General features: G+C 38.3%; 1 protein-coding gene across 1 annotated transcript in view; it reads left to right on the plus strand.

The window, feature by feature from the left end:
• Positions 1–23996, plus strand: part of NTRK2 (neurotrophic receptor tyrosine kinase 2) — a gene marked incomplete at its 3' end in the record, with an annotated part of 173792 nt that overhangs the window by 51203 nt on the left and 98593 nt on the right. Inside the window, exon 8 of the mRNA XM_080362473.1 lies at positions 106–177. Coding sequence (XP_080218599.1) covers positions 106–177 — 72 coding nt within the window. The remainder of the gene's footprint in view (positions 1–105; positions 178–23996) is intronic.

The raw sequence follows: 23996 nt of genomic DNA on the forward strand, positions 1-23996 counted from the left end.
CAGAAAATAAAGCAACTGGTGCAGAAATATATAAAAAAGAGTAGATTTGGCAATTGCAAACCAAACTCTTGACAATTGCATTAATGGTAATGCATTCCATTCCAGTTCATGGTGAAGTAAAAGGAGTTGGTCTGGTAGATCAAATATGGCTTTCATTGCAAGACTGCGACAATGAAGGTGAGATGATAAAGCTATTCAGACTCCTAACCTATAAAGAGCAAAGACTGTATTTTTTTAAATATACCTGGTGAATTTATGGAATTATTTACTTTTAGAACAGATATCAAGTATTACATTTGTTTTCAGTTACATTGCTGGGTTGTATCTATCCTATTACATGTATCTCTTCTATTATGTATACTTATGTGTACATGTACACATATATTTTTGCCAAAAAAATACATATGCAGTCAAAATTGTGAATAATTAATTATGCATGTTAGGTTCACTTATGCATCTGAGAAATTCTTTTTGTGTAAATGTCAGGGCTTTGAACAGGGCTTGAAAGGAATTTTATTCTGTTGAAATATTTCATAAATTGGGAAGGACTAAATAGCAGTATGAGAATGTAACTTGCTGTCTTGTTTTGCTCATTACAAATACATTGTAAAGCAATTGGTAAGAATCTATTTGGTGTAAGCAAAGTCAGCTGTATATCTAGGGAAGACTCCCAAATACTATGTTTAGACTAGTGTCTTTGGGTGAGTGTAGGGTTTTAGTTTGGTTTTTTATTGTTGTGTTTTTAGGTGCGTGGTGGGTTTTTTTTGTTTTGTTGTTGTTGTTTTTGTTTGTTTGGTTGGTTGTTTTTTTAGTGTTTTTTTTTCTTAATTTGCTAATGTGTTCTCAGTCATCATCTCCATTTCCAGTCCAGACAAGAGTAAAATCACAAGAGCCCTCAAGTACCTGTTAATACATTTTTCAGAGAGAATGTCAAAAATTGCTTTCTTTTCCATCAATATTGATTCATGGCACCAAGCTTAAATAATTAGAATTGGCCAAGTACCAGGCTTTTGTGTTCTACATTAACAAAATTGATAGAATTATTTTGAAAATTATTTGATCAGTTGCAATACTAACATGCCTTTCACATAACTAACTCACTTCTTCCATTGTGCTTCAGGTAGTCAGAAATAACTCGTTTCTGTGTTATCTGTTAAGTGGTCTCCCTGGAGAATAGTCACTGTGTGTGCTTTGCATGTACTATATAATTTCGCTCAGTTCTGGAACAGAGCACAGCAGTGTTTGAGACTACCAGTATACCATCAAAGCAAATGGGGCTACATTTTCTCCCCCTTATGGAAAGGAATGGATCATGTTTAACGCTCTTCTCCCTCATCTCTCAAATAGGGTGGCCTCATACATACTGTGTATTGCAAATAATTCCTAACCCATGCTCTCATTTGAACCATACTGGGACATTGTCTGAGAGAGTGCTGTTTATCTTCTATTGGTTACATAATTGTGGATAAAAAAAGAAGACACACCCTTGCTCAAGCCCAGGCTCTGGCCTTTTTTTATTTGCTGTCAGAAATGTGCCTCAATCCTCTTTGTCTCTGAAGTCTTTAGTTTAGTAGATGGGCCTGTAAGCAACTCGTCTTGCACATCCCACTTACATTGAAGAGTTTTTGGCTTGCTAGCTACTGTTTGGATTTTCTTGTGTGCCTGTTCCACATCTGAATTATTCTGATAGAGGTGGAGTCATTCAAGCTCTAGTTTGCACCAGCCCTGCTCCAAGTACATCTGAGTTTATTTTCTGGGAAGAAGCTGGGGAAATGAGGATGAGATGGGAATCTCTTCTTATGAAAGGAAAGTGGGTGTAAGCCCTATTGCTGATTATTTCTGCAGTGGCAATAGCACAAGTAGAGAGCACCACCTTGTCCAAGTCTGAAACCATCATGGCCAAAGCATTGCCACTTCCAGGGACTCGTGACCTGCAGTTATTGCAGGCTGTGACATGTTCAGTTTCTGGAGCCCAAAGGCAGAGAGTCATCCTTTTTGCTTTAGCAAAGAAGAGCCAGGCACATTGGTTTGGCTATTTATTTATTGACAAGGCAAGGGGATTTGACTATGAAGACTGAGGACTCTGAATTTCTTAAACAGTGCCTTTAGGGGAAATTGTCACCAAGTACAGCATCAATATCTCATCTTTCAGAAGAAATATCTCTTATTTCAAATGCATTTCAAGCATTTTGTTAACCTCAATATGTCTACAAGACCATTTTTTTCTGTAGAAAGAGAGAATTTCAGAAAATGCACCTCAGCAATGCTATAGAAATAACTGAGCAGCATTCCTTTCCTGGTTCTGTCCTTACAAAGTTATATGATGGTAATGTATTTTGAGTGTTTGGGTAAAAGGACAGGAGCTTGTGTCACATGCACAGAGAGGGAAAGGATATTTCTATTGCTGTTCACACAGCTTGGAAAGTTATATTCCTAATGCATCAGTGATAGCAGACAAATAGGATTCAAATAGGTTATACAGCATTCTGTGTGCTAGACATGGATGAGAAACCCAGCAGCTCCAGTTGAGGGATCACAGTTTCAAATAAGAGTTGTATTCACTTGCTTGCCAATAGTCTCTCCCCTGGTGGTTATGGCAATAAGCAAGTAAACATGGTATCCATTACAGACTCACATCTGATATATTTCATGTTAATTAACTTTATAATTACATGTTATCATTTAGTAAAATTGTTTACTTTCTCCTGTAGAGTTACTGAGTCTTCAGATGGGGATTTTTGGCTGATCTTAGGTGCAGTTAGCTTTCTAAATGTAGTATATGCTTTGTTATGTCAGAAAGGTGAACTAGGACGTAACGTTCAGAAATACAGAGAGCATGAGCTTCCCTTCCTTTGAAGACCATTTTCTTTCTCCATTCCTTGGTGTATGCTGTGTATAGCATTCCTTTGAATGGTGATCCTTTTTGTGCCCATGTAAAACTGAGAACAGAGTGAACCAAACCGAGGCCAGAGTGGAGTAAGTGCACACTTTGTCTCCAAGCAGCTGTGATTCAGAAGACCCCAGCTACTTCATTTAGTACTGTATTGTGCAGTTTTTTTTCCTTATAAATATTCTTTATCTTCTGTGTTTGGGAGGAATCACAGGGACATTCACAGCCAAGCAGTGTGTTTGGTGTAATTCCAGCTTCCTGCAGTAACTGGGGAAAAAGTCCCTGAAGTCTTGGAAGAGGTACAGGACCTGAATGTATATACTTCAAGCTGCCTACAAAGTGTGTACCAGACTTTGAGATGGCTTTTCAGGAATGTAAATCTAGACCATGATATTCATGAGGAAACACCTCATGCTTCATCCTTCTCTTCCCACCAAAGACCATGTATTGCCTGTGGAGGAGAACTGGTGCAGATAAGGTTCAGTGGAAGGCAACTCTTGCCTGTGCTGTGACATTAGGACTTGTGATAAGAGATAACTAGCAGCGTTTTGGGGGTATTTTGTTTTTTTTTTCCCTGTGGGACCTATGTCTTAATTTTGTGGGGTGAAATACTTGAACTAAGACTGTATCAAAGTGGGGTGGTGATCGCTGGCCCAGAGACCTTAAAGTCTGCACAGGATGGAGGAAGAAAAGGTGCACAGAAATGATGTAGCAGTGTTCACAGAACAAAACAGTAACTGGGCTAGTTGGGATTTGCCTCTCGTTTGCTTGCTGTCACTCCATTGTCCTGATCATTGACCACACACAGATCAGTTTTTTTGAAGGAAGATCATTATTTGCCACATGGAAGTGCTTGAATAGCACTTGAGATTAATGAAGGAAAAAAAAAAAAAAGAAAGAAAAGAAAAAAGAATTGTTTTGCTAGAGACACTCAGTGATTAGGGTATGCATATTGTGAGAAGTATCCAGACTTCAAAGACTCAAGGTAAAATGTCATAGAAAGGAGGTTGGAGAATTGCTTAATAGCAACTATGAGGCTGTAATGATCAAAGGAGTTAATATTGTTGTAAGAAAACAGTAAGCAAATAATGCCATTATAAATGAATATATATTATATAGTTCCATAACTCTTACTGTACTGGAATGAGCAACATTATTTTCCTAATTTCTATGTAAAAAATGGCTTGCAAATTCTTGTCAAGTGGCCATATATTGAAAATGTGGAATGTCTGTTGATGCTTGGAATTATGCAAGCCTATGTGGTGGTGGAGTTGGCTTCAATATTCAGGTAGAGATACAATGGTTTGGAAGTTGACAGGAATTCTCTTTTTCAAAGGCGTCAGACATAATTATGCTGTGTCCTTCATGTGCTCTGATCTTCTTTCTTGTGGCTGTAAGCTGACAGTTGTCAGAAGTCTATGTAGTACCATTTCTATATTTTACATGCATACCCATGAGTGTATTAAATTCAAATGCTAGGGATGTCATAAGGTAAACAGCCTTTTTTCTTAACCGCTTTGACTTTTCAAGTACTTGCAGAAAGCTTTGAGAGAGTGTTCTTTGATATATTGATTGATCTCTCAGGCATACAGAGTTTCATGTAAATGAAGCATAGAATAACCTGCAGACGTCCATGTTTTAAAATGTGCATGCAGATAGTAATTAATACTCCCTTTCCTGTGAATTTGGTTTCTATTAATGTGCATTTTCTGTGGTTCTATAGGGAGCTGCTGTTACTGCAGAAATCTGTTTCTGAGTCTGAACATTTGCTTATTCACACTATCTCATTTTCACTTTATCCTGTCCTGAATTAGAAGCTGTGCAAAATATATGCACTGACTAGCTGTGAGCACTGGTGCTTTGAGCTTCAGCTTTTAGTGTCCTTGACTCTCACAAATCAATAGCAAGCAAAACAACTACAGCATCAGCAGCAGTACTGTAAAAGGAAACGTCTGTTGGATCTTGCGCTGGAAGACATTGCCAGTAATGACTCTCCTTGAGAAAGATGCAATATTTTCTCCTTAAGAGTGCTGAGCACAAATGTTTCATTTGCTGCTGCCTGCTTGGAAAATGAGTGCATTTTCCAGTGTATCATACTGGGAAATAAAATAAAACCTCCAAATCAGACGAAGGAGAAACATTAAAACATTAATTGATCATTGTTAGCAATGTAGAGGACTGTTAACTCAAAATAGTTTTGGGCTCTAAAATGCTGAGGAGACAAGTCAAGTTTTACTATCTCTTGGTTCTAACTCATTTCACACTAAGAACAGCTTTATAGGCTTCTGTACTAAAGCACACATAATTCCGTTTGACCCCCTTTCTCATTTTATGAACTTGTAGATCAATGAAACAAACCATTAAATAGATTGAATGCTGCCTGCAACACTAATGTTAATGGGTCCAACATTATTAAGCCCATTTGGAAATCTCATACAGGTGGTAGCATTCATAAAATGACAAACTATGTCTGTGGAGCATAAATTTAAACATTAGAGGAAAAGCTAGTAATAGTGGAAAAGAAATAATTCTAAGATATTGCAGTATTTTTAATAATTTTTAAGGTGAGCAAAATCTCTTAAGTTTTGGGTTACTATAAATAGTCCTGAGGTTAAGATGATACCGTATTGTCTACTGCCTTGCTGTTGTTGTAGGCAACTGGAGCACATAAGAGAGTCAAGACTCTGTCTTCATGTACAACTTCATGGGATAGACTGTTAAATTTCTTCTGGTCCTAGTTTTTCTAATTACTAAGTAAATTTGGTTATTGGAAGATCTTATCTGGGAGGAGAGATTAACGTGAAATTCAGATCTAGAATTTTCTGGGAATCTCTGGCCTCTAATAGTTAAGAGTGTGTCCCAAGTCTGTGTGTTTTTAGGTCTTTGGTTTTCATGTGTTTGTCTTTTATCCAAACTTTTATCTTTAGGTAAAAAAGTAATATTTACATGTCATTAGAGGTCTTAATGACATGAATGAAAAATACTGTCTTAGTGCCTCGAGGTAAAAGTGATGTTTAGAAATAAAAAAAAAAAGCTTGTATTAAATGTTTGTGTTACTGTGCTCTGAAACACAAGGCAGTATTAAGCCTGGTGCATGTGAAATCTGCAGAATCCTAAGAAAAACTGTGAATTTCTTCAGACAATGTTATCTTTTGCTGCTGTGTAGGCATTGCTCTAACGAAGCAAGATATTACTCTTCTTTGTGCAATAAACATTCTCCAGAAACCTATCCAGGAGCCTCTCCTTGCTTTCCAGTAATAATAATGAGGTGACATTTTGTCCCCATTTTGCAACAGCATTAGCCAGCACTGCTCTTTGAAGCAGTGGCTCAGATCCAAGAAGTGAATAAAACTATGAATGAATTGTTTCATTTAATTTTCTACTTGAAATGGGAAACTGACAAATTTGATAAGAGCACCCTTTTAGGTAATGCAACTACATCTTCTTTATGCCTTTTTCCCTTCCACTCAGCAATTTGAGCTTTCTCCATATAAATCACTGTTTATTTAAAAAGACCAGAGACACATGTCCTGATGTGTTTGATTTCCTTCAAGCTGGGAAAAGCAAAAATGTTTCTTTTATATTTTGTTTTAAAATACTCTGTTTGGATCAAGGCCCCAGGTAAAATTCTGCTTGTGATAAACCATATGTACTTGGTGAAGAGAGAAAGTGTAACGAGACTTAGCATAGAAACTTTGAGTTCCTCAGCACTTCTTTTGCATGTCCTTTCCCTTGAATGCTTGAGTTTACATATATGATTTCCAAATTTATGCAGGGACATATTTGGAGAGTGGGATGTGAGTATGTGAAACATAGTTTTGAATTCAGTTAAGTCATCATTGCTGGAAACTTTCATTTATTCCAGCAGAGTTTAGGTTAGGTTTGTGATGACCAAGAAAGTTTATCTATAGACCTCCAATTTATGTACAACTCATAGGAATATATTGTATCAAATCCTGTTGGAGCAAAAAGGATTTCAGACAACTAAAATTTATGACCTCACTTTGTGAAAAAAGTTCAGAAGACAACCATGTCATAACATTTTCCTTCTTGAATGACTGAGGTGAAGGCTTGTAGGGAACAATGCCAGTGAGAAGGGTTGTGATCAAGATTAGTTGGGACAGGTAGAAATTGAGGCCATGGATGTGTGACTACATCCATAACAGTGATGCTCCCAGATATCACAGTACATTAGATGCTTTTATACCATTAACTGCTCAGTTCTATGTTGTGGTTAAAGGAGGAAAAAAATTGACTTCTTTACATATAAAAAGGATCGTGTTTATAAAAGGCTGTTACTTCAGAATGAGTTCACTATATATATACGTATGGCTTTTTTGCTATTAGACTTCTTTAATGCTTTTTTCTCTAATGAATAGAAAAGCTAAAAACAATTGGTCTTAAAGGCATTTTATCCAACTCCCAATGGGAGTAAACTTAGGAAGTTATGTATCATCCAGCATCTGAGATACAGGTCTGCAAAGCTCATGATATAGTCAGCTGTGGTACTTCCAGAAAGCTAGTTGTAGGATTAAAAAAAATCCTTAGTGTTGGCTCAACTGTATCCATATTATTAACATGATTTGAACTACACTTTCTGTAGGACCATTCTCTTTGGTGGAGAACAGTTACACTTAAATTTGATGTCCCCAAAATAGTGTATTACAAGATCATTATAGTGTTTAAGAATAATAATGAATACAGTGCTCACTTCAAAACTCTCTGAATGAAGAACTGGTATTGGAAATAAAGTATCAGTAGGTTACATTTCAAACTACTTATTATTTGCTTTATTGTCTTGAACACATTTGCATCTGAGAGAGACAGATACATGATGTTCCCTTAAAGGATGAATGAAGTTCTGTCATTCCTTGTACAGGGAAGATGGATAGCTTTTTTTCTCTCTTACACTTTTATTTCAAGCTTTTTATTTTTATTCTCCAGTGTACTTTCCTCTGCAAGTCTGAGTGGCAGCTTATATAACTGCATTTTTTTTAAAAAAAACTAATACTAAACTCAGAATCCAGTGCCCTGGCAGCAACACAAGCCAAAATCAGTCTTTGCCTCAACCTACCTAACTGACTCCTTTTGAACTCTGAGAAGCCAGATGAGAAGTTGGCAGTTAGGACATGAGAAATCATCTTCTAAATACCCACTGCCTGTAATATTTTGCCTCTATTAGCTCAATGACTCCAAATAGTCAAAGAGCTAGTGTACAAATTAAGTCCAGATTGCCCGCTGCTTAATGGGTTTGTAGCTTTTTCTACTTTCCCTGGAAGCATTTTTTAAAGCACTTCTGTTCAGTTTCTGCATCTTTCTATTTCAGTCCTTTTTCCTTGCTCCGTTTTCCCTGTGTCCTGTCAGAGTCTTCCCCTCCCCCACCACCCATCACCCCCCATTCCTCTGTAGTTTTTCTGTGTCCTTTTCTACTTACTTTATCTCTTCACTTTCTAAGTTTCAATTAATAAAGTCAATAGTGTATTCTTTTTTACCTTTACTTTTTTTGTTGTTGTTGTTGTTCCCTTTGGACTCCCTTCTATTAACCATTGTTGCCTTCAAAAGACGCATTTATTGTGATTAATTCTTGTGCCTTCAATAGCACTTGCAGGACTCCCTTGTTTACTTCTTCACTCTTGTAGACTGCTCAGGCCCTGGATCTGAATCTTCTTCCATACTGGTTGTTTTAGATATCACTGTCGACTGCTTGAGTTACTAATACACCTGCAGATGCAGCTAAAAATATGAACAGATCTGTTAATATTGTCTACCTGTGTTTTGCACGGTTCTGTACGCTTGCTAGTAGTTCATCCATTAACAACATCTCAAATGAAAATTCTGAGGTAACTTTAAACATAGCAGTGTGATTCACTGTAATTGCAGCAGACAGGGTAAGGAACAAACTAAAAGGCCTGAATGCTCTCACTTGCAATGATTTGCTTTAGTGTTAAAAGTGTGGTGTAGATGTGTATTTTTATATAAATACGTATTTCTGTCCTTTGATTTAGTGTTCAAGAATGTATGTAATCTCACAGATTTAAGAAAACAAAACAAGGGGTTGGAATGGCCTAGGAAATTTCAAGGGAGGGTCGTGACCATTCAGTATGATTCAATTCTAGACTATGAAAACCCTGATGATACTTTTTCCATCTAACTTGTAACTTCCAAACATCCTTCAGAAAGTTACTTATGAAATAATTATTACCTACAGTGACTCAGTAAAAATACTGCAGGAAGGCCTGGAAAAGCCTACCACCTTTGTAACATGTGCAGAAATGGATCCTCAGTCTTCCTCAAACTTGTTAGATGGAGTTTGCAACATGCAGATACAGTAATGAAGGTCAACATTTTATAGCTGTGCATTTTTCTTGACATTATAGTAGGCTCTTAGGGCTGTGATGTTAATTCACTGCATGATGAACTGAATTTTCAATGATATGGTTTTGGTTTTGTGTGCTCTCATTGAGATTTTCATGGTATGGCAAAAGTATATTAATTCACTTTTAAGTTGTTTTATCTATGTGAGATGAGGCAGTAGAAGTAGCAAGGATGTGAATGATGTAAGCTTCAGTAAGAGTAGAGATTCCAACAATAAGGTAGCATTCCTTGCAAGTTCTTGAGATACTCATCACTATATGTGGATATGACCATAAGAAACTGATCTTGTCAATGTCCGTGTAGCCTAGAGCCTTGCTCTCCAGGTAAAACAGTCCCTGTGCAGAAGCCTAGCTGTTCTGAAAAGATGCTCGCTTCAGCTGACACTATATTTTTGTCTGTGGATTAGCGAGGTCCCTTTGTGTTTTCTTGATGCCTTCCACTGAACCTTATCAATTGTTTCAGAGAAAAGGAATTTTGCCACACCCTTTGGAAATGTGCAAAGCTAGCATGTTCAGCTTCTGAATGTGCCATTACCTACTTTCAGAGCAAAAGTACTAAGAATGCCTCAAGGTTAGAACAAGCAAGAAAATGCAATGTAAATGAATTAGTCATTCTTACTTAATTACTAACAGTCAAATTCGACTTCTCATGAAACTGATAGCATAAGTCCCATTCATTTAAGGCAAATCAACATTTGGCTCTGAACTGTTGTTTAAAGTGCTGTGGAAGATAGATAAGCTTTCACTCTTTATAGACACTGAGAACTTACCAAAGCAAAGTAAATAAATCAATAAATAAAATAACAGAACAAACAAAAACTACTGATTAAGTTTATATTTGCAGGATAATAGTGCAACTCATTTTTTTTTTTCAAATGTCATTAGGACAAGTAATGGTGACTGTCAACAGTGATGTACATAATAACTCAACTGCATCAGATAGCAACAGACTGGGTAAGACAATACTGTTCTAGGAAGTATTTATGCTATAGAGTCAGATAGTTGGATTTTTCATAGGGCCAAACATAGCCATCTTTGAAGTATTTAGTCTTAGATGGTCAGGTACTGTTTGGGGATAGGTGCACAGGGTTTCTCCTTCATCTGAGAACAGAACATGACACAAGGGTTTTTATTTGTGTTTCAATGTGTCATCATATTTAGTTGTTTATTTTTAAGTTCCTATTGATATTTAGAAACAATACATTCAAAGATAATAAACTATTATTTCTCCCAGCTCCACTTTTTTCTGCCATTACAAAGTAATTTAATGACATTAAGGGCAGGAACCTGTTTGGAGCAGGCAGAAGGGATGATGTGCACAGATGCAAGGCATGAAACAAAGGTTACAGAAGAACCTGGTCTTGTACTTACAGCAACTCTGTGGTATAGCAGGGTTCCCTTCACTTGGTTAATGGACCAGGGCAAAGACAGAGGACTTGATTGTGCTCCCAGGCTTGTTCACCACAGGCCTTTGCACAAGGCAGGACACCTGACTGAGGTTTTTCTGACCAAAGCGTAGTATGGTCCCTGTTTGGAGAGTTTTAGCTTCATTGCATTACAGCTCAGCATGAATATCTTGATATGTTAAGGACAAATGAATAACACGCCTTATAGATTTTTAATTAACAAATAAAATGATTGGCCACAAGATAGAGCTAATGTTGTAATTTTCATAAATTCATGTACAGTTTTTATTTAATGTTTTATATATTTTTAAATGCATTTTATGTTTATGTGTTTGATTGTCGAGTATTCATTTGTGTTTAGACTTTTGTATTAATTTTTCTTTGACCATTTTTTTAAAGCATGATTTCTCATATTTTATTTTGTTTCTTTTAGGTTTTGTTTTATTTCATAAGATCCCACTGGATGGGTAAATGAAATAAGGAAAAGATGAGAGAGGGGCTGTTGAGCTTGTCGAAACTGTGTGCTGCACACTAGGGAGTGGACAGTGTTCTTGCCCAGTGAAGTGCCACCTCCCTTGGACTTCTCTTTTAGACATTGGTTGTGTTTGGAGAGCTGTAGAAGTACATTCAAATGAGTAGCTGTTTTGCAAGAGCAGGGCAAAGCCAAGCCCTGAGGCAGCTATGAAACTCAAGAAAGTCCAGAAATAAGCTATCACACTTTTTCCTATTGCCTTGTCCTCACTGTGTCTTCCAAAATGACATTGAGATGAAATTACATTATATTGTTTCCTCTGTCAATTTTTTTCTGTTTGAACTTAACTGGAAAGATGTTGTTTTTATAAATAATATTTATCAAAGGTGAACTGCAAAGTTGCTTTTATTTTATTGCATTAGTGGCTCTGCAGAACTACAAATGCTTAATTTGAGTGTGTGTGTAAGCTCATTGATTTCAATGAGAATGCTCACATCCTTAAAGTTCTTGTGTATTTCCAGGATATGGCCTTCAATCCTAAACCAGTAGATTGCAGAGCTGGCCCTGCAAATCTTATTTATGTATGCAGTTCCACTGACTTTACGAGGAAGAGGAAGAGTACAAGCCGTACACAGAAAGGTGGCAATACCGTTCGTTAGTGCTTTTGGGTATTGAACCAGTGCCATCACTTACACATTCAGTTAGGTCGTGCTTATTCAATAGAGTCAGTAAGTTTGGGTAAGTATACAAAGCTGTAGTAGCCTGGAATGCTGATTCTGAGCCAAGAGCAAGAATAACAGCACTATATGTTTGGTCCTTCAGATTGTATACTTACCAGCTTATTTAACTGTTCATATTTGGCTGTGAAGTATACTTCAGAGTATGCTCCAGTATACTTCAGAGGAGAGCCTACTCTCTTCTGAGAAGAGTTTACTATAACAAGTAAAGCTAATCGAAGGCAAAAGCATTTTACAAGAGCAGGGCCTGCATCTAGATATAGTGCTAGACATTCATTTTCATGCTATTTACCTATCAAATCCTGAGTCTATAATTTAATCTTTGCAGTTTAGGAAATCGTTGTAAGAAAGATGAAGTTTCTGGTTTTTTGACTGAGAGTTAGCTACAAAGACTGGCATCAGAAGACTGAGATAGATGCTTCCATTTCTATGCATTTTGATTACATTTCTGAGCTATGGTTTGATTTTAAGTCCTTACAATTAGGTTTAGTAAAAAAGAGGAGATGGTATCATTTTGTCTCTGCTGTATTTACTTGTCCTTGTGTTTGCTTTTTAATTTCTGCCATTATAACTCTACCATTGAAAGACTGTTGTCTTTTCTTCTGCTGCAGTCTCTTACAGCATATACCACCCACTTCTTTCTACAATACTGTCTTGACTCTTTTATTCTATCTCCATATAGTTTCTCGCGTTTTGCCTTTTAAGACTCATAGCCTTTTGGCTTTTTTCTTGTGTTCTCTTCAATCTGTCGCATCCAAGTTCTTTATTCCTGCTGTGCTCAAGTTTTGGAAATATCCTTATTAGTCAACAAATATGTCTACATTTGCATTCTTATAGGTCTATGTAGTGAGATATTTCAATTTTTTTGCCACTGGAAAAAAAAAAAATGGGAAGGAGAGTTGCAGTTGCTAAAGTGCTTTCTTCACTTCTCCAAAATCTGTCCCAAAGATGTGTTCTTCTCCCCACATTAAAGAAGAGGGCAGAGCTGGAAGTCTACTGATGACCTATGAGTCGTGGTGTCTTTGTCGTCCTGCACATACTGTGGTGATTTGGGGAGGGATGGCAGCAATTAAGGATATCCATCATAGTTCCTGTTTGAAGTTACATGTCAACAAGTGTTCTGCTGTTCCTCAGAAACAATATTAGGAATGTCTGCCTTTTTTCCTCCCTAAGTCTATGTGGACATGGTCTAATTTTAAGGAGATACTAACTTTCTCTTCTGCTCACTGATTCTCTTTTAACTACTTTTTAAGTATTTTCTTCTTGGACTTCTTGCTTACCCATGAATCTCCTCTCCTGTTGAAATAATATCTGATGCCATCAAACTGATTCTAAATCAATAGAGAATCATTTAGCTCAGCAATATTTGAACTAAAGTCAGTGGAGTTACATCAAATCTAAGTTTGATCATTAGCAGAGCTTGACCCAGTAGCCCAGATTCTAGTCTTAAATTTTGTTGGGACAAAGTCAACGTATTTCAGTTATGTATTCACAATGTATTGCTAAATAAATTGAGGTGAGAACCTGAACTCTTTTTTTTTTGGCAGAGAGAAGGCAAACTTGCAAAGCTGGAATTTGGCAGTTGATTTTTGAAATATTTAATTTTAAAAGGTAGTTTTTTCTGATTCATAATATTTATATGCATAAATGTGCACAGTTATTGATTGGGGATTTTTGCATAATTCTTTTGTAATTTATTCTGTAGCACTTTGCAGTTCATCTTTATGGTATAAGAGTAGGTTTGACCTTCAAATATTTCAGCTTGTACTGACACAGTATTTCGGATTTTATGTAATCATGGAGGTAACTTTAATAAACCACAACTGATTTATGCACCAGTGAAATATATATTTTTATATATATATAAACTAGAATATCTTTCTTACATATTTTGTATTATGTCAGCCACTCAGTGCACTATTACTTGACTCAGATATTCACAGAACTTTATGGATTACAGCATGTGATTTGTTGTTACTAATAATGTTTTCACGCAGATGTTTAATGCTTGATGGAAAAAGACTACATGTTCCTAAATTGGTTTCCTTTCAATATGTGGACGGAGCCTCTTAAAACTAAGGGAACTAAACTTTTAACATACAAATTGTAGTACCCACTAGCTTCTGTCTTTCAGCTTGATTGTAAGTAATATTGCTTGTAACTGTAGAGATTCTGATCTGCCCAAATGGTGTTGGTTTACAAAGGGCTCAGTTAATTACAAATTTGTGACCTCCTTAAAGTAAAGTGAGACTCAAACTAGGAATCATGCAGGAACCATTAACATGGTTACAATTGCTGAACATCCAGTATTTGACATTAAAAAGCTTTTATATAGTTTCACTGAGCAATAAAAAGGCTATGAAATGTCTAAAGGCAGAGTTTCTATTTTTTTTTTCACTGGACCAGACATGAAACTTAAATAAAAACATATTTATAATGTTCTACTAGAAGGGGTTTATTTATACTAGAATTTACTTTAAATTGACATTTAATGTACTCAGAGAAGTACTGAGATAAGCCGTTGAGCAGTTTGATGGGCAGATTAATTGGGGGACTGGAGAGGAAGCGCTGCTGGGGGTGTGTTGGTGTGAGGCAAGGCATATAATCCGGTCTGTGAAGTAAACACGTTCATGTTAAATTTGATGGAAGATTTGAGCAGTGGCCAGGTCTGTGTTGCAAACGAGCACGTTGCAGAGCCTGGGGTCCGTGCTGCACTTGCTGCAGCCGCCTGCCATGCCAGGAGAGGTGGGGGCCCTCACAAAGCCTGTTCCTGCAGAAAGGGTGTTTGGGAACCACGTCTTTTTTCAATGGGAGTCATGGGAGCTCACTGTCAGGGTGGATGGAGGCTGCTGTGACACATGTGCGTGACAATATGTACGTGTCTGGGTACCCTAACTTGTTCAAGGCAGTCCCCAACCTTTCCACCACCTTTGACTACCAGCTAGATCTCTTCACTGCACAGCAGTGAAGGAAACCATTAATTTCAATGGGAACAAGACCCTTGGGGGCAGCAGACAGTGCCAAGAACACCTGTGGACAGCTAGTTGGAAACAATTCTAACTTCAAATAGTTCTCACAGGAATTGCTCTTTCTTTTTTGACAGCTGGCACAAGCACTAGAAATCTATGTCTTTCCTAGGGTGCAGCCAATCCCTAAGCACATTTTTTCGAAGATTAAAAAACTTATGGAAGTTTGCCATGTAGGAATGACCAATATGCTTCTTGCTGGCTCTTTACTCAACAGCAGTCATACAAAGGTCCAGTTTTTCAGTCCCTTCACCTGGCTGGCTTTTATAAGTGGACAAGTAATCACCAGCATGACAACCAGCATTTTGCAGCTTTTTGAATGCCTGAAAACTTGCGAGTGGTTTGTTGGAAGTCATTACTGGACAGTTTAAAAAATGCATCTTTTCTGACATGTTTTTAATTCATCTTCCTTTTTTAGTTGCATATCTTACATTTGAAATAATTATTAAAGGATTGGGCAGCAAAGTGTTTTGTTCATGTTCATTTCAAAAGAGAACCCCAGAAGTTTACCTGAAGGTTTTTAGTATTTTCTTCTGCTGCTCGTTCTTCTGCTTCTGCTGCTTCTTCCTTGTCGTTCTCTCTGACTTCTGCTCTTCTGTTCAGTCTTGAGTGGTTCTCTCTTTCCTTGTCCTCTGTTATTGAGAGAGCTCAACATCCTCCTTTGTGAGCTGTGTTAAGCTCTCTTCTCCATAGGGTGCTAATGTGCAAAGTCTTTGAATATCCCTTTGAAGGACTTTGCCGACATTATGTGATGGTGTAAATTATTCAAAATTATAATCTGTGGCCCACGTTGTGCCAGGTCTGGTCATCTGATCTCCACAGCAAGTGTTCATGGCTGGAAGTACCGAGAACTATAAATACAGGATTATAGGGGTCACAGAGAAGATTGGTACTGTGTATTTCACATGTTTCACAGCCCATTTGCTTATCTCACTTCCATGGGAATGTGTATCCCCAAACTTTTCAAGCTGGCTTCCATTTGTTCTATTTTTATTTTTTACATACAAATTAAATCTGCTGTGAAAATAGAAAATGATGCTCTAATTGGAAATTAATGCAGCTGTTTAGTTCCACAAGCATGTAGACTGTATGATCAAACTTGTAGAAGACATTACTGTCTTTTAATCAAACCTCAAGGTTAACTGGTTAACTTATTTTCGTCAAAAAAGGTAGATTGAAAGAGCCCACATTAGAGTGTGTATTGTTTTGATATGGTCATGCCATATCCTTCTAATTTTAATAACATCCTTCCATGATTAGCTATATTTTTGCAGCTGCAAGAAGCTTGGTGGATAAGCACATGTGTCCTGGCCTGGAGCAGAGTTGCAGGCAGTATAGAGCCAAATTGCTTTCATTTTTAAGAGGGCAATTCTCCCATAGTCTCTAGAGGCAGCAACTCACAGCTGTATTACTAAGCAGATTGTGTCTTCATATAGGACGAAGCTCCTCTGATCACATACATATTTTCACTGTAGCTTTGTTCCTTGGCTGGAATGACAAGAACAACCATACAGGATTTCAAGGAACTATCTGATAGTCAAGCGAGTAGAGGGTGAAGTCTTGGCCTTCTTTTGATGGGTTTGATTCTTCCTTGATGTAGGCAGTGTAGCACTCACTCCTCAGCATGTCCACAAAGCAGGAAAAGAAATCCTGCTTTTTTGTTCCCCTGAGTTGTTTGTGTTTTTCAGCACAGCTATTTAATAGATACTAGTGGCTTTACTAGTATGAGAGCAGAATCAGGCTGCCATGCCACTGCACAAACTTGTGGCCAGAGTCTTTGGCAAATACATTTGAAATGTCTTCACTATGATTCAGAGCCCTGTGTTCCTTGCTCTTTCTTAGATTTCACGTTTGACCTAAAAATAGGAAGAAAGTCATTCTTCTGGTATCAAAGTATAGAACTTAAGCATCCTTTACTAAAATCTATTTTCACATGTTGAAAAAGGTAATATCCTAAATGACAGCACAAAAATGCTTTCTCTCATAACATAGCATCACATCATAATAAGATAGTTTGCTGTAATCCATCAGCAAGCTGTAAGTCCTTTCTCCCCTCTAATTCTTCATGTTGAAACCGTTTTGTATTTCTTGTAAACAGTAGACAATTATTGTTTTTATTCCAAGTACTACCATAACAGTTTGGACAATCTATACTTACAAAAAGTGTACTTGATAAACTTACTTTTAACAGGCCAATAAAGTTTTATAATTCATTACCATTGTGTCTTTCACTGTCTGTAAATTGATCACATCTAGTACTTCATTAGTAATTGTGCAGCGTATTGAAAAATATGTGAATCTTGGAATTCGTCACCTGTTACCTCTCGTTACAAACGTGATTATTGTTGTTTCTGTTTTCTGACAAACAGTGAGATTCAACTCCTTAATTATGTTTTTATAGCATCTTGAATGGTTACCCTATTTAAAAAACACCCTCTTCCCTGCCCACCCCCTACCCCAAGCCTGTTTGCAATAGTTTTATTTCTATTTAATTTAATTTAAATGTATGTGTGTTAACATGAACATTCAGTCAGGTGTGTGTGTATCCAGATCTAATGACTACATAGTTGACAGTTGACCATAAGACAGCAAGTTTTACATGTCAGGCCATGCTTCATCCACTTAGAACTTAAAGCAAAAAAGTTGGTTCACTGAATATTCAAGTAAGCTGTGTGCTGTTTTTCCAAAGTATTTTGAGGAGACATCAGTGCTGTGATTTAAAGGATGTGTTTTGCTTTGGGATGTCTGTTTGTTGGCCTGAACCATCTGGATTTCTTGACAGACCTAATGAAACAGAGTACACAAGAATGTTGAAATGGTTATGTCACAGTTTAAGCCCAAGTTTTTCCCTTTTTTGCTTTTAAATAGGGCAGGTAGTATTTTCCCATCAATTTGACTGCTGTATTTGCACTATAGCAGATGAGAATATTGCATTACATGTTCATTTACTTGTTTCTGAAATGTTTGGTCACATCTTTTCTCTTCTGGGAGCTCAGCACATCTCTGAACATTGTACTGAATCTGTTTTGTGTGCCACTAGATAATTTCAAATTTTTCACTTCTTAGCACAATTGTCATGTTATGTAGCGTATTTAGTTATCATCCTTGTAAAACATGCTTTTGGAACTAATATGATGTATCCTCACTGTCTAGAAGAAACAGGCTAGATGTAAAGGTCTTTTTTTTTTTTTTTTAAGAGAAGCTTCCAATAAGACTTGCTATTACAGATAAATTGTGATAGTGATGAAACTGGTAGATACAATTATTTTGAAGAAAGTATGGAAACAATATAAAATATTAGAGTCATAAAAATGCTTTATCAAGTAGAAGAACATATTGAAATTGTGATGTATTGGATATTTTCTGAGCGACAGTAAGCTTGCCATTGAAATACTCTAATATAGAGTTTGTAGCCTCAGCAGAGCAGGAAGTTATTGTCTAGGGAGAACAATCAAAAAATGAAGCTGAGCAAAAGCAAAAGTGAAAATAGACATTTACCCAGGAAATTAAGAAGTCAACAAGATAGCAAGTAATATAAAGTCTTGATAATCCAAATTAGTATAACAATGCAAACTAGGGTTATTTTTTTAATGAACATTAATTGTAACTTAACAGTGTTCTTGTAGAAATAAAGTCTTTATTTTGTTCCTTTAAACAAGGAAAAAAATAACAATGTGTTGGATATTTGCATCTTGATAAAATGTTGTTTCTAATTGCTACATTAACGTACTGCAAGAATAAAAAGTTAATTTCATAGGTTAGTTCATAATTCTGTTACTATTTTAAAACTATAATGAATTTAAAGATCATCCTTCAGATTGAGTAATTGGTATTTCTTCCTATTTTATGTTTGCCTTAAGTTGCACCAGGGGAGGTTCAGATTGGATATTAGGAAAAACTTCTTCCTGGAAAGGGTTGTCAGGCATTGGAACAGGGGAGTGGTGGAGTCACCTTCCCTGGAGGTGTTCAAAAGATGCGTAGATTAGGTTCTTAGGGACACAGTTTAGTGCCAGAGTTGGGTTAACAGTTGAACTCAATGATCTTGAGGTTCTCTACCAAACAAAATATTTCTATATTAGCAATCAAGCTCTGAAACAAAAATACAATGCACGTAATAAGCCATCCTTTGTATATTGCAGTTTCCTGAGAATGGTTGCAAAAAGTCACAAAATTTTGGTTTCTGATATTTAGATAATTCTATTAAAAGACATTTTTGGCAATATGTTTTAACTATAAAAAGCAAATACATTGTGCAGATTTCTAAACTAAGTGTTCTCTAGATAGTTTGTTGAAGGTGACAGATACTTTAGATTTAAATGATAGTGTTTTGTTTGGCTTCTGAGTTACTATATCCAGAGCTCTAGGACTTTCATAATCAGAACAGAGTTAACAATAAAGAAGCCAGAGGTCATAAGGTCTATAAACAGAATTGAGTTTCAACTAAAATAATTCCTCCAAAATGTAAAACTGCAGCTCATAGTGCATGAAACACAAAAGCAGGTAAAGACAATTGAACAGTGTGTTTGAAGGAGAGCTGAAAATGAATTTGAATTAGAGTTGCTGTTTGGTGCACAAGTTGATACTGTGTTTAACATGAATGGCTTGCCCTGGTAGTTGAAAATCAGTAATTCAAAACCTACTTGTTTGCTCTAGTTATACAATTTGCTTTTCTACTCTAGTTTCAAATTCATAGTTTATTCCCTTGATACCATCATTTTTCATTATAGCAAACTTCAGATATAGTTCCTCAATACATTGCAATTGTAATCAATAAAATCCCAAACTCTGTCTCAAAATAAATTATAATATGAACGTGGCAGTGTCTTTCGTACCTGTGTTTACTCTTGCCACATGGAAGTGCTGTGCTCTTTACACATCCAGAACAAGCAAAGTATTCAATTGGCTGTTCTAGCCATGACACCTCCCCAAGGGAGCTTATGTGCAAAAGGAAAATGCACAAGTGTGTGTTGGGAACCAAATATGAATGACACCACAGATCATACATATTTCATCAATAACTCTTAACAGTTGATATTAGGTCTGAGAAGTTAGACAACTGTAACTGGTGAAACTGGTGGTGAAACTCTTTGTGACCAGTTGGGCAGGTGATTGTGTAGTTTCTTGATGGCTAGTGTGATCCCACTGAAGAGTCACCACATTTTCCTTGGAAAGAGTTTTAGCATAATTTCAGTGTCTACAACATTGACGTTGATGATGCTTCAGGAACAGATACATCAACCCTACCTCAGGGAACATGTTCCAAGAAAACAGCTAGTTCTATATAAACCTTCATCCAAGGGTGTTTATTTCAGTTTGTGGTCAGCCAATGCTGACTTTCAGAGGGTGTAGGGAGGCAACTAGGAAAGCTAAGGCCTCCTTAGAATTAAACCTGGTGAGAGGGGTCAAGGGCAACAGGAAGAGCTTCTTCAAATATGTAGCAGATAAAGCTAACACCAGAGGCAGTGTAGGCCCACTGATGAACGAGGTGGGTGCCCTGGTGACAGAAGACACAGAGAAGGCAGAGTTACTGAACGCCTTCTTTGTCTCTGTCTACTCTGCCGAAGTCTGTCCTGAGGAGCCCCGTACCGCTGAGGCCCCAGAGGAAGGCAGGACAATGGAGGAGTTTGCCTCAGTTGATGAGGACTGGGTTAGGGAGCAGTTAGGCAGTCTGGACATCCATAAATCGATGGGTCTGGATGGGATGCACCCGCGGGTGCTGAGGGAGCTGGCTGAGGTCATTGCTGGACCACTCTCCGTCATCTTTGCCAAGTCTTGGGAAACAGGAGAGGTGCCTGAGGACTGGAGGAAAGCAAATGTTACTCCAGTCTTCAAAAAGGGCAAGAAGAAGGACCCGGGTAACTATAGATAGGTCAGCCTCACATCCAGCCCTGGGAAACTTGATGGAACGACTTATCCTTGATGCCATCTCAAGGCATATCAAAGATAAGCGGATCTTTAGGGGCAGTCAACATGGCTTCACCAAGGGAAGTGGTGCTTGACTAACCTCATTGACTTTTATGAGGACGTAACAAGTTGGATGGATGATGGCAGAGCAGTGAACGTGGTCTACTTTGACTTGAGTAACACATTCGACACAGTCTCCCACAGCATCCTCACAGCTAAATTGAGGGAGTGTGGTCTGGATGAATGGGTAGTGAGGTGGACTGTGAACTGGCTGAAGGGAAGAAGCCAGAGAGTCGTGGTCAATGGGGCAGAGTCTAGTTGGAGGTGTGTATCTAGTGGAGTGCCTCAAGGATCAGTACTGGGGCCTGTATTATTCAATATATTCATTAATGATTTGGATGAGGGAATAGAGTGTACTATCAGCAAGTTTGCTGATGACACCAAGCTGGGAGGAGTGGCTGACACGCCAGAAGGCTGTGCTGCCATCCAGCGGGACCTGGACAGGCTGGAGAGTTGGGCGGGGAAAAATTTAATGAAATATAACAAGGGCAATTGTAGCATCTTGCATCTGGGTAGGAACAACCCCAGGTTCCAGTGTAAGTTGGGGAATGACCTATTAGAGAGCAGTGTAGGGGAAAGAGATCTGGGGGTCCTAGTGGACAGCAGGATGACCATGAGCCAGCACTGGGCCCTTGTGGCCAGGAAGGCCAATGGCATCCTGGGGTGGATTAGAAGGAGGGTGGTTGGTAAGTCGAGAGAGGTTCTCCTTCCCCTCTACTCTGCCCTGGTGAGACCACATCTGGAATATTGTGTCCAGTTCTGGGCCCCTTAGTTCAAGAAGGACAGGGAACTGCCAGAGAGAGTCCAGTGCAGGGCAACAAAGATGATTAAGGGAGTGGAGCATCTCCCTTACGAGGAAAGGCTGAGGGAGCTGGGTCTCTTTAGCTTGGAGGAGACTGAGGGGTGACCTCATTAATGTTTACAAATATACAAAGGGTGAGTGTCACGAGGATGGAGCCAGGCTCTTCTTGCTGACAACCAATGATAGGACAAGGGGTGATGGGTAAAAACTGGAACACAAAAGATTCCACTTAAATTTGAGAAGAAACTTCTTCATGGTGAGGGTGACAGAACACTGGAACAGGCTGCCCAGGGAGGTTGTGGAGTCTCCTACTCTGGAGGCATTCAAGACCTGCCTGGATGCCTTCCTGTGTAACCTCATCTAGGTGTTCCTGCTCTGGCAGGGGGACTAGATGATGTTTTGAGGTGCCTTCCAATCCCTAACATTCTGTGATTCTGTGATTCTGCAATGTCTTTACTCCAGCAGACATCCTGGCATAGACCTTGCTGCCTAAACTAGATTTCCCCATTGTTTTTCCAAAGATGCATGTCATGTAACCGATTTTAATGCTTCCTTATAAGACCTAGCATGATGCCGGGGTCAGAGCTTAGAGGTTAGCTCGTACCTTTCTGCTCTAGATGGTCCATGAGTGAGGGTCAACAGGGCTAGCCATGTCAGAGATTCCCAGTGCACTTGTGCCTAATTCATGCATAGTCATAAGAAGTTGGTTCACTTCTGCTAAATTTCTTGAGACTCCTAGGAAAAATTCAAGGGCTGTGTGTACCTGTAAAGATTAACTTAGAAGAACAAAATGTGAAGTCTTGATAAGTCTGTGCTTTGTAGAAGAAAACATTTACATAAGTCTCCCATTGTCATTCAAATTCCAAACAGTGTATGTTGCCTTAAATATGAGAGACAAAAGTTAAAGCATGAAAGAACATCAGTGTTGGCTTCCTCATGGTAAGCCCTGCTCATTGATTTTTCTATTAATGTTGAGTGATTAGATGAAAGACCTAGGAGTTAGTTTCTCTCATAGTGTTGTCTTCTGCAAGCCAGAAATCATTTTTGGCAGCCTGAGGTACAACTTCTGCGTTATACCATAGCTGTCTGCCTGTCTTTGTGAAGTCTGTCTTCTGGATACCAAATAGCCCACTGACAGATATCTCAGTCCTGTGAAAGCTTCTGCCACACAAGGAGCAGCTCTGTATTGTTACTAATGGCTCAGCTGTCTCATTTTTCAATGCATGTAATGTTTTTTAAATATGACCCAAATCATCAGCTCTGCATTTGTTTGCTTACAAGAGTGTGAATCTAAATCAGGTAAGTTGACTGTGAATTGACTGAGCATTTCCTGTCTCCGGTAACCACCAGGCTTTGAGGTGTGATTTTTGAAGCAGAACTTGCAGAGACCAGCTTTCTACTTGCTATGTGGTGCAACAGGTTACCTTTTCCCATATGTCAGCATTCTTTTTCCCTTGGGAGTTGGCATAATCTCTTTCCAGGTAAAGAGTCACACTCTATCACTCTTCATCATCGTGTTAAAAAAGGTGTGAAGGGCCACGTGCCTCTTCAAGAGGAAGGCGAAGATTTATCATAACTGCTTTTCCTTTCTAAAGAGGATGCCAAGTTTCCATTCCCTGCTGCTACTTCACACTTTGTTGGAACCCGAATGTGTATATAACCCTGTTGCTGTTGAACTTGACTATCCTGGGGCCCAAGTGAAGCTGTTACTTGTCCTAAGGAGCTGATAGTGTTGCCTCTGGAGGCAGTTTTTCCTCGCTGTGGGGCTCTATCATTTGTTACTCCAGGGTTCTGGTCTGAACTCTGCCCATGGTGAGAGCGGTTGTAACCACTAGTGATTTGTAGATGGCCCACATGATAGCAGTTTGATCAGTGATTGCCAGGAGACAGATACGCATGCCAGGAAAGGGCAGCCTTTGGCAGATGAAGCAGGGAGGCTGAGGAGTGATGGCAGAGAGACTGAATTATCCTGTCATCAGTCTAATTACAAAGGATTTGATTGTCTCTAGAAGGGGAGTGGAAATTCCAAAAAACTTCTGATTTTTTTCCCCCATTTGGAGACATTCAGGTCTTGCTTCAGGTGCCATAAATCAGGCTACCGTGAGATTTATTTGTTTAACACAGGATATAAATGTAATTTTAACTCACTGCATTTTGAAGGAATTCCACCTGCATGTTGCAGGATGCAGAGAATCTGTGCACATGCTTGCGTGGTTACACCAGAGCGCTGGCTCTGACCCCAGGTAGAGCACAGCACTGTATTCCCCTATAAAATAAATCAGGAGTTTTTATTCGTCCGAGATTTTTGTCATTACTTCACTTATG

The sequence above is a fragment of the Nesoenas mayeri genome (assembly GCF_963082525.1).
Source record: "Nesoenas mayeri genome assembly, chromosome: Z".
In the NCBI taxonomy this organism is placed as follows: Eukaryota; Metazoa; Chordata; class Aves; order Columbiformes; family Columbidae; genus Nesoenas; species Nesoenas mayeri.